The sequence below is a fragment of the Ruditapes philippinarum genome, unplaced genomic scaffold, assembly GCF_026571515.1.
Source record: "Ruditapes philippinarum isolate M1 unplaced genomic scaffold, ASM2657151v2 ctg61_1_1_1_1, whole genome shotgun sequence".
NCBI classification, from domain to species: Eukaryota; Metazoa; Mollusca; class Bivalvia; order Venerida; family Veneridae; genus Ruditapes; species Ruditapes philippinarum.
The window spans coordinates 393,663-406,166 of record NW_026861844.1 but is presented as its reverse complement, the minus strand read 5'-3'; the positions used below and the strand labels follow the sequence as shown (position 1 = coordinate 406,166).

The 12,504-nt window shown below is 32.6% G+C and overlaps 1 protein-coding gene across 1 annotated transcript in view; it reads right to left on the bottom strand.

Moving 5' to 3' along the window:
- The window catches only part of LOC132717081 (tRNA dimethylallyltransferase-like), a 33,567-nt gene extending 23,901 nt beyond the window's left edge, over window positions 1-9,666 (bottom strand). The window contains exons 1-3 of the mRNA XM_060700479.1: window positions 9,508-9,666; window positions 8,052-8,192; window positions 3,926-4,024 (exon numbers count right to left, since the gene is read on the bottom strand). Coding sequence (XP_060556462.1) covers window positions 3,926-4,024; window positions 8,052-8,192; window positions 9,508-9,633 — 366 coding nt within the window. The 5' untranslated portion in view covers window positions 9,634-9,666. The remainder of the gene's footprint in view (window positions 1-3,925; window positions 4,025-8,051; window positions 8,193-9,507) is intronic.
- Window positions 9,667-12,504: the final 2,838 nt, after the last annotated feature.

The window sequence follows — 12,504 nt, the reverse complement described above, 5'->3', positions numbered from 1 at the left end:
CCCGCCTATGGCATATCAACCTAATTGGCTGTGATTGACAGCTGTAAACAGTGTTGAAACAGACATCAATTGGTGTCAATTTCACAGGCAGAACTACTTTCCCATGCATTGAACATGCTGATTTGTTTTTGCTTCATTACAATATCAGTTACATCTCAATTGATGTGAAAGTAGTTCCAAAACTTTTTGAAAATTAATACTACAAAGTTTCTCATGATACTGCTGATGAGCCATATTGCTTGCTTGGCAAATAAAAATATTTATTCAATGTAAATCATCCTTGTTAAGAGGTATTTAATGTGTTCCTTGATGGCTAAACATGAGGTCATTCTGTTCTTTGAAATGCATCCTGACATATGAGAATACATCAAAAGATAAAATGAAACATTTCTCAAAATATTGAAGGCTCTCTGTTCTAAATTTCTATAAATAAATCAGCTTGCAATAACACAATTGTATAACTATCCAGTGCTTAGAAGAATTAAGTCCTTTTTAACAAGGAACCAATGGTTCTTAAATTAGTACTAAAATATGGACATATCATGAAAATACAACATTGTATAGCATGTAACCTCTCTAATACTTCCATTCTTATTCAAGGCCTTTTGCCATACCTACCTTACATGATTTGACAAAAATGTGAAAAAAGTTATTTTTTACTGTTTTACCAGAGACATATGTAAAGATATGAATATACAATATATAGTGTCTCTGATGTTACACATATTAAGTCTTTTTACATACAAATCATTTGAAATAAAAGAGTAAAGTGAGATGTATAAGTTAGGGGCAATCTGAAAGTCTGAAACCAAAATACCCAATTTTACCGTATATAAATAATGTATTAGATAGACCAAACTGCAACCTGACCTTTTTCAAACATAAGATCTTTCTTATAATTGAAAACCAAACACCTCTGGGACTAGCCAAAGAGATCGGTATTTGAAGGTTTTCGGAATTTCAGAAGTTACAGTGAATTACATTACTGTTGCATCCCTCACAAAATCAAAGTGCTGCAGCACTGAATGCGACGGACATGCAACCGGAGAGACATTAATTAAGGCTTATTTTAGAAAAAAAAAACAAAAACAAAAACAAAACACAAAATATATAACAGAGAAAATTTGTTCCATACAAGTTCGAGATTTGTAGAGCAATATATTTTGTGTCCCAAATTGATATAATTCAGATTTTCTACTTTCAAGCACTTAAATACAGAATGAAATTTATGCCTAAAAACTCTGGTCAAACTTGTAAATCAGTGTCCTTATCGATTTATTCTAAGAAATGATATGTAAATAGAAAAAAAAACTATCAACGAAATATTTCTAGAATAAATCCAGGCAAATAAACTTCAAACATAATACATTATACATTTGAGAATGCTATTTAGAATTGCTTCGTGTTATATCATAGTGGGCATACAGACAATAAAATATAAGTCATTTGTATTTTTATTTCTCTTGGATATGTCTCATTAAAAAAATTGGTTAAAATCATCAGCAATTAATAGTGTATTTCTTAGATTTTTTTTATTTACAAGGTAAAGATGTAGAGGCCAGAGCACATCGTTTTTATTTTAATTTAAATGTCACTTAAGCACTACAGTGTTTAGTTGTCCTTTTCAACTTCACACTAAATTCCATTTTCAACTTGTTTGCTTCTTACAATTGTATAGCATTTCTAAAAGTTTTGCATTACAATCCGCTGGTTTATTAATTACATGTTTAATGTGTACTTCCTAATCGCCTGTCCAAAAATCAGGTGAAGCAGAATCTATTTTTAGAATAGCGAAGGTTAACTCATATCATGACCTAGTAAAATATGTAAACAAACCGCAAGAATCGGAAGTAGAACTGATATTATAACTTCCTTACCATGAAAGACTACATGGCGGTAAAGTGTCTTACATGCATTTTCAAAAATAGATATTTATACTAGCCATTGTACTGTATCTAATATATTAATAACTGCTGAATATTCAGCTAAACCCGCGGTATGAGTCACGAAAATAGTTCTTCTTTTATTAATGCGCGAGTTATCCTAGAGTCACGAAAAACTTTTGATTTGTTAATAATAATGTTTTGTATAATGTAGAAATATTTATTTCCTACTAATAATGTCTTGGAACTCAGAGGTTACACCTTTATTGAAGTATAATTTGCTGTCCTACTTTTTCGACAGCGGTAAATCGTTTCAGCAGTAATTTGCATATTGCGCAATAATACTACGGGACTACAACGTTTTTATCAATAATATACGTTCATATTTTAACTTGGATAACTTAATTTGAAATTGAAAAGGCTAAATGTGGAAGACATTAAGATATCCAGACAAAGTATGGGAGTTTTGAAGGATCAAATTCATGTACTATTTCTTGGGCTGTTAATTGGTTTAGGACACATTGCGCGAGTGTAGCCAACGAAATCCCATGTGTAGATGACTTAGCTCTGAACGCGCCTGAGGGCGCGTCCGTCGCAAAAATCATAGTACTCAAGTAAATATTTTGATTAACTAACCAATAAAATAAACAATTATGATAGTATCTTATCTGACATGACATCAATGCACCTTAGGAAGTGGTAATTAAGTTATAAATGCCAATTAATTACATCTCAGCAGGTACTTTCTGATAAGCCCTATAATCTCTCCTAATCTACTGATACTTCATACATGACAACATTATATAACAATCCATTGTTCAATAAACACCTTATATACATAATTTCATGTATTTGTTTTTAAAGCTGCATGCTGCAAAAATATTTCAAGAAAATCAAACTTTAGGAAAATGTATTAAGATTTTAAGAAAAGTTAAAGTATTCACAATTCTAGAAATAATTTACATTTTATGTGCAATTAATGACTGATTTTGTAGTATTCATCACCATATTTCTACTGCTTGACTAATGCAGTAAGGGCTATTTTTGCATATTCTGACCTATTTTCAGTAATTTTCGTAGATCTTAAATGCCGTTTGTTTGTTCTTTGTTTCTTTCTTTGTTCACTTGACAATAGTTTACTGATTAATACATTTTAATTTTTTTACGGAAATTAGCTTGAATTTGAAGGCATAAATCTTCTGCACTCTCCTATTTGTTTCTTTCATTTCAAGAGATTCAAATAAATCATTACAGACAATATAGGCAGAGTCTATTATATGACAAAAGTATAATAAGACAGTCATACTTATAGGAGTATATCTCCAGATTAATGCTAATTTTCCTGAAAATTTTGATAACGTATTTAAAGGTAAAATATTGTAAAGTTAACAAAGAATGTACTTTACACAATGCAGATGACACTTACAATCTGCGTAAATTACAGAAAAGAGGTCAAAATATGCAAAAATAGCCCTTACTGCGCCAGTCATGCAGTAAAAATATGGTGATAAATAATGCAAAATCATCAGTCATTTATGGCATATACAATCTAACAAGTAAATTATAACTTGAATCTTAATTATTTTACTTTTCTTAGAAGATTCTTTTCAAGCTTACTTTTCTTGAAATATTTTGGCTCGTCTGGAGGCATGCAACTTTAATATTTAGCATTATACTAAACACTTACTATACAATTACTAAAGAATTAATATTTATACTTAACATAACCAACTTTTTAATATCACAATGTAAATTACTTCTTTCAATGCAAATAAATGTAACCAGATTTTATATTGATGAAACTGTATAAATGATCTCTTTAATCAAAAACTAATTTAGATTCACCTCTGTATAAATGAAATGTAAACAACATTTTCATTAAATGATTTGTATTTATATGTAAATCACCTCTTAATTAATTCATGAAATAATGATAATTTTTTGCATAAATCATCTCTTAATTCATAAAATAATGTAAATTATCTGTTTTATTTATAAAATAATGTAAATGACTTTTCAATTTTTCAATTAATGTATATTACCTCTTTGTTTACAAGGTGTCTCCATAGCAACGATTCAATATAATAGTTGGTTCCACCTACAATCACTGGTGTCTTCTTTTGTTGTAGTAATGAATCTACCTTGGTTTCTAGTCAAGGATAATAAATAATCTAAATAGCAATTTTCTTAACAGAACTGAACCCTCTAAATTTCTTTAATAATATTACAAATCAACAATAGCTTAAATAATTTATTTTCTTAAGCAATCACCTGCTTTCCCTCTGAAACATGTACCGACTCAGATTCCCCCCCCCCCCCCCCCACCCAGGATTTTGAGAGCATGACCCATACCCATGGACTTGAGAATTTTAGCAGTTTTGTTAAAAACTGGGGAAAAATCCATGACTTAAATTTTTCAGTGAATAAATAAATGCAAAGAATCACTGTCTTGGATGACATCTTCAATTATTTAAGCATCATAACAGTGAAGAAGCCCTTATTTTCAAAGATTTTAGAATTTGTTATTCAATATTTTTATTTTGTAACTTTCATTTGGGAATTTTTCCTGTGGTTGGAAAAAAATTATACTATTTTCAATTGGGAATATGACTGAATATCAGCTATAAAATAAGCCAAAAAAAATTCCCTTAGACTTAATGTCAAAGTCTCTAATCTTTTAGCTATTATCAATTCTGAAAGGACTGGAATAAACTTTTACAAGAGCTGTTGGTAAGACAGCATGCTTGACTATTCTCAGTGCTTGATAGTAGAACAAGAGCCCGGATAATGTACAATTTTTCTAAGTTAAAAAAAGGCCATAATTTTGTCAAAATCCCTGTTAGAGTTATATCTCAAATACCGGTAAGTGTGTAAAGCGTCAACCCATTCCCTTCAGTAGATTTAAAGATACCAATTTACAAAAAAAAAATCAAAGTGTGACGCTGACGCCGGCACCAGTCCTGTGTTAGTATACAATAACTCTCTCTTTCTTTGAAAAGTCAAGCTAAAAATATACTAGCTACCTAAAATGCTGAAAATACTAAAATATATAAAACAAGAGCTGGTTGAACTGGGTGATGCATTCCGACTAGGTTTTGGACACAGAAAAGTATATCTTTTGTAGTTTCAGAGTTATGTCCCAGACAAAGTTCAAAGTGTGATAATTCCAAACTTAGGCAAGGCAGAGTTACTGTTCTTTGCACTGCACTTCTACTCAATGAGATCTATCTACTGACTTGCACACAACACGTCGTCTCAATATGTTGATCATTTCTGTGAAACAGTTGTAAAATCCGACTTCAAATAACAAAGTTATGGGCCAAACACGATTTTGCTGCAAGGTCATACTGTGACCTTCAAGGTAGTGACCCAAATGTTGCGGGCGACACGCGTCTCAATATGGTGATTATTTCTGTAAAATATTTGTAAAATCCGATTTCAAATAACGGAGTTATGGGCCGGACACGATTTTGCTTCAAGGTCATGCTGTGACCTTGACCTTCAAGGTAGCAACCCAAATGTTGCGCGCGACACATCGTCTCCATATGGTGATCATTTCTGTAAAATAGTTGTAAAATCGGACCTCAAATAACAAAGTTATAGGCTGGACACAATTTTGCTGCAAGGTCATGCTGTGACCTTCAAGGAAGTGACCCAAATGTAGAGCGCGACACGTCGTCTCAATATGGTGATCCTTTCTGTAAAATCCGACTTTAAATAAAAAAGTTATGGGCCGGACACCATTTTGCTTCAAGGTCATGCTATGACCTTGACCTTCAAGGAAGCGACCCAAATGTTGTGCACGCACTTCGTGTCAATATGGTGATCATTTCTGTGAAATAGTTGTAAAATCCGACTTAAAATAACAAAGTTACACAAATTCGGGAAGTATGTACGGACGGTCGGACTGGCGGATGGACAACCCGGGGACTATATGCTCCCCCTAAATATTTCGCGGAGCATAATAAAGTTTTAAGATATTAATAAATAAAGTAATTACATGCCACCTTTTAGTGAGAGTCAATGTATGACAATGAGCTGATAATTTCATTAAATGTCTTGAGGGAGAAAAAAACAACATTTTCTTAAATTGTTTTACCTCTCTGCCAAACTTGCTAAATAATAAATTAGTTTTATTTATGTGCAATGAAGGTTAGTAATTTTCTGCATCTATAAAGGAAAGAAGATTCAAACTTCCCTTTGCTATTGGCTCAAAATCACTTTATACACACTTGTATGAGTTTAGTCACTGATATATTTTCACCAATTGAATCACACAAATATAATAATATAAATACTCATTTCAAAACAGGTTGTTGTCAGATGTTATTCAAACTTCATAAATATTTTCTTTAGTAAAAGAAATCTGAAAAAAGTTTGATCTCTTGGAAGCATCAATTACAACAAAATTACATGAAAATTGCACACTCGGTTTAACAGAGTCTGTACACGAAGGATAATGAAAAAATGCAACATCCCCCCACTCCCCCTAGCACCTGCTTGAGCAGTGCTTGATTTACAAAACTTTAAGTGTTGGAACCTGGCACTGTTAACTTCAGACAGCAAAATTTTACAAAAACTTATTTAATTGAGTCGCGTTGTGACAAAACCAACGTAATGCGTTTGCGACCAGCATGGATCCAGACCAGCCTGCACATCCGCACAGTCTGATCAGGATCCATGCTGTTCGCAATCAGATTCTCTACTTGTTATAGGGTTTGTAAGCAAACAGCATGGATTCTGATAAGACTGCGCAGATGCGCAGGCTGGTCTAGATCCATGCTGGTCGCAAATGCACTATGTTGGTTTTGTCACAACGCGGCTCAATTATTTCTAATTACCGCTTAAACACTACACTTATGATCAATTGTCAACTGGAAACCAACATAAGACTGTTTATCTAGACTTCTAGTTAGAGTTGGGTACCGCCAGAAAGAAAATACCACGGTATACCACGTTTTTTTCCTAAAAACCACGGTATAAACCGCGGTATACCACGGATTTTCATTGTACGCTATAGGTTAATTTTTATCTCTAAAATAAGTATCAAGGTAGGCTGATATAGAATTTCAAATATCAAAATTAAGCAGATCTATAAAATACAGATTAATCAAAGCATCATTTAACTTTTTTTCATAAGGTACTTTCGCATGTTGACAATCATAAATTAATTGGGTCATGGATAAGTTGTTGTTGTTGTTTTTTTTATTATATATTGGTCTCTTTCAACATTTAAAAACTATATATAAATTGCATAGTTGAAATGGAAAAATAAAATGTTTTTATTGCTTATTGATTAATAAAATAATAGGTCAAATGCACGTTAGCCGATGACAAATATTTATTTGTCGGTTAATTTTATAACAGAGTCCCAGCTGCTATTGTAAATTTTTTATTGCAAGAGCTAGTTTAAACCAAAACAAACATGTACCCCAAAAGCAAATTAAAATTATCACATAGAAAAAAGCTGACCATGTTGCTGCTTAATTAATATTCATTAGTTGAACGAACATTACTTTTAATCCAGTTTCTACGCCGTTCTATAATTAGTTAATTGCCATGCGCATGCAGTAAGTGCGTGACGTAAGGAAAACCCCTAGCCTGATTGGTCGCTATTTATATAAATACTTAAAATAGTAACACCCTAATTTTATGCAAGCTTGGAATGCCCTCATGAATTATCAATCTTTACGATTAGTTTTCGTATCAAATAAGCGATATTTGGACAAGTAAATGTAAGTCGACAATTCTTGCTTCTTCAACTGAAATCATGCAAGTCGACAATTCTGGCTTACATGCGGTAATCGATAAAGCATTCAATTTTCGCTAAGAACTATCGAAGAATGATAACAGTCGGCGAAAGTTGTTTGCAAAAAGGTTAACTCAAAGAAACATTGACATATACAACAGAAAAAGTTTTTTAATTTAGTACATTTTACGGATCTGTAATTGCTTTAAATTAGAGCTAAAAGTACCGGTTTTCCAGGTCTGTACCGCAGTACGTACCGCAGATGTCTCGGACCGTGGTTTACCGGTATACCGGTTAAACCGCGCACCTCTACTTCTAGTTGGAAGGTTGATTGTCCCATTATATCATGTTCCAAATCAAACTAATTATTTTCAGGAAATTTTATATATAAAGAAAGAACAGTTATCATAAAAAGATACAATGGGCACAGCTTGATCTCTGTAATTCACAACAGTATTATCTTCTTTTAGAGGAGAAAGGAAATCTATCATGTGATGTTTGCATGCCGCCCTTTCTTCTGCTGTTGCCTTGTTTGTGATTATGTCAAGTCCTTTATATAACTGGAATATAAATGTATATGATAAGAAAATATCTAGACAGAAATTATACAATGTTTACCTGATCTCTTTTACTTGATCAATATATTGACCAATCAAAACTTATATGTTTTAAAAATGGTAGTCAGACTATTCCTGCACCCACCCCCCTTAGCAGTTCCTTCCCAAATGTTTCCTATTTTTGGGGAGAACTATCTACTTATTTGTAATATGTGCAGACTGTTCCACCCAAATTTCATTTTTATAAATGTAGGGTGCGGGCCTGGGCTTTGGCTGGCCTGGCTTGATTACATGTGTAACTTTAAAAGGAAATCAAATAAAAACAATTAAGGAAAACATAGAAATCTATACTTATCAATGAAATTTTCATTGTCAGTTTTAGTTGGGCACTGTGTAATTTTCTATGAATCTCAATGACAATACGGGGAAGTCAAAGGGCCGCCGGGCTTTGGCTTGCCCGGCTATAGACTACACATGTATATTTTAAAGGAAATCAAATCAAATAAAAAAAAAAAAAAAAAAAAAAATTATATATAATTTTATATCTATCAATGAAATTTTCAGTGTCAGTTCTAGTTGGGCGCCACCATTTTCATTGTAACTCAATGGTAAAAGGTGAGGTATTTAAATAACGGACAATCACAACTTTTCAGATTAATAATAATCATTGAATGTTTCGAGTGAAAACGGATGTGGTGCATGAAATACCGAATGACACCTTTAAAACGGAAAAATCAATGATATTTTTAACTGACTTCCCCGTACATAGGCTTTGCCTAATTTCATATTAGGCGGGATATTCCGATAACGGAACAATCGTAACTTTTCAGATTTATAATAATCATCAAGTGTTCCGAGTGAAAATGGAAGCGGTGCAAGAAATACCAAATCGGCAAATGACACCTTTAAAATGGAAAAAATGAACAATTCTTTTAAACCGACTTCCCCATTCATAGGCTTTGCCTAATTTCATATTACATTAGCATTGATACTTGAAGATATTTGATAAATTGGTAAGTTTGTTATTATAGGGAGAACCTTCAAGGAGAAGGTCTGTCATTCCTCAAAAAAAAAGTTTGGCAACATGCACTAAATCATATCTAATTACCATTGATTATTTGTAAAATAAATGTGTTTCCTAATGTGTCTCCTTTAACAAGAACCAGAAACAAAAAGTTATGAAAACTGCAGGTTGATTATTTCCACGCTTAACATCCATATTTCATCATCTTATATACTTTATGCGTTCTATCCGAAAAAGATTACACTTCGAACTTGCTGGATATTTAAGAAATGATTATAACAAGATGTGGAATACCTGCATAGCATCTGCACTTATTATTTCTCCGTGAAATAGTTTAGCCAACTCCAGTGACAGTTTTGTTTTACCTGTCCCCGTGGCGCCAAGAATAACAACCACAGGATTTCTCATGGAGGCTGCCATTTTCTTTTTTTAATCGCCTAACTGTAGTAGACGAAAAGTTTATTTACAGACTCATTATTATAATATACGGAACTATATCTGCGTTGTTTCTATGATATTCTTTCTTCGGTTTGATTGCGAAATAAACTTAATAAATCAAAACATTTGATACAATATATCATGGAGATGCATTTCTGCAATGTAAATCTCTTTAAAATTATGACTTTGACAATATTTATTTCACGTGTTGCATTCATTTTTTAATTGACTAGATATATGCATTATTTATTGAAGCAATTTTCAGATCTATCTATACCTCTGTTGGCTATTCGTGAAACATATTAAATTAAATTGGTGTTGGCATTCTTATTTAGATAAGTGTAAGATCACGATTTGACGTCTCTGAAGTACCGATTAAAGAAATTATGTATAATTGTCAATTGTCACAGACAACGCGCTCTACACTAGCTGGTACGCATCATAATAAGCAGGGCTTTTTTATGAAATAATCTTTACATTATATAAAATACAATTCATTCATTTAGGTCGTTCATTATTTACAATGGGAACGTCATATTGGAGTAAAAAGATCATTTGAAATAGGAAATTCAAATCTACGGTTTATGACCCTACAACATAATTTTCTTATCGTCGTTTTGGGTGTTTTTCGCTATTTTATTAACTGAATAGTTAAACACAACAAACTCTTCAAAACTGCAGTTCTCAATACCAATATATTTCATGTATTAAAATATAATATACGATAGACATCAGTTGGCACGTGCTTTTTGCCGTGCTGTCTCAAAAACTCGCGCCCTTTCTACACTTGCATGGCATCCGCGCTTCTTGAGCGTATTATAATGTCATAAAAAGGCTCCATGATCAGACAGCATCTAATCAATACTGGTTATATCTGAGACAGAATTAAAATGTTCTATTCTGGAACAGCTAAATACTATAGTAACTGTTTAGTATCAGGGTTAAAATTGGGAAAATTGGCCATTATGAATCGGGCTTTACTTTTGCCTTAATAGTTGAAAATAAATGTGTTCATTAATTGGACACCTGTTACCTTTCATTGAACCTGTAGCATTTTGCATTTTCAAAACGATTTTCATAAAGTTTTTGTGCGACATTTTTTCTCTCTTCTAAACGAACGACGTATTCATTTATTGTCATAGGTTTTAATTGTCGCTGTATCCCGCAAGCTGTTGAACATTATGACTATAAAAAATGGTTTGAACATCGTAAATACGACATGCTTTATCCACATATGACCTCGTGTTGATCATTCTTTTGTATTACATTGATCGAAAGGTCTGAAAATGATAAAAAAAAAGACGCACGCATAGACCACAGGCAAAAGTATCGGACCTGGGAAGAAAAAATATGACCAGATTGATAACAAAACCTGTGTTCATCTTAAAAGTGTCAAAAAAAAAAAATGTATATAATGACCCCCTTTAAAAATATACTATAAGTTAAAATGTATATAATGACCCCCTTTAAAAATATACTATAAGTTAAAATACTCTTAACTTATAGTATATTTTTAAAGGGGGTCATTATATACATTTTAAATTATAGTATATTTTTAAAGGGGGTCATTATATACATTTTTTTTTTTGACACTTTTAAGATGAACACAGGTTTTGTTATCAATCTGGTCATATTTTTTCTTCCCAGGTCCGATACTTTTGCCTGTGGCATAGACCATTTGAAAGACCAAGCATCCACCCCGGTAGCATAAGTTTACAGCATTTGGCAGATTTTCAGTGTGTAAGGCGTGAGGAGCATCCTCCTTGTATGAAAGACCGGGAATCGAACATATGAAAAGGAACGGGAATCGAACATTAAATGGTGCTGAACTATTTCAGTCAGATTGACGAAAACTTCAATATTTTCGATTGCAAAACTGTCCCGATATGTTTCAAGCTTTGAAACGTGATATTTTAATGTCAATAAGACACTGCCAAGTGAAGCGGTCATTTAAAGACATTTCAATCTTGATATTTATTATATAGTCAGAAAAAAACTTTTTACTGGAAGGAATCGAGACAAAAACCACTTCATTCAGTAGCAGAAGCTCATAAATTTGTTTCTCATTACAGATATATCTAAAAAGAAGTTTGACACCCACTTGACATCATGTAAGACGATCTGCTGTGTTATAAATACTTTGTTAGTTGTTCTCTTATTTCAGTCATATATATACTAGAATTCATGGTACCGGTGCAGAAAGAACCTGGATGCCTTGTCTACGTATGCTATTAAAACGCGACTACAAATTAGCGTCTTTCAAAGCGAGCAAACGACATCACTCTATGTTATGACTACAGGAGTTTTATATTCTTGTCTAGAAAGATGTCGACAGTTTTATAATTACTGATAATGATACCACACAATTTGTACATTATATTTGTATAATTACCGCGTAGCGCTAATTCGTGCGTATAAAGTAACTGGATACCCCAAATCACGTTATCATTGAAATTCATGAAAAGACTATAAAATAGTGTAGACCAATTATTAATTTCCTGGTATCAGCATGGCATTGCAATCTTCTCTGGCATTCAATTGTCATAAAATTAGGTCATGGTCACCCGATGTCGTGCTGTGCAGATAACTACGGCGAGTATTACAATTTAATTTAAAACTGTTTCCGGTTTTAAAGGGATTTTACTTGCAACTTGGTATACAAATATTTAATATCTATGAATATTGAAAAATTAAGTGGGGCGATGCTTATTTCAAGACTTAACCCTCTGACTTGATTAAGTTATATTTCTGATGATTCTGCATAGTACCTACTCCGCAACAAGTTTTAAACTACGCATATCTGTTATTTTACTACGTTTTGTATGTGTAGAATATATACGTTATGCAGTATAA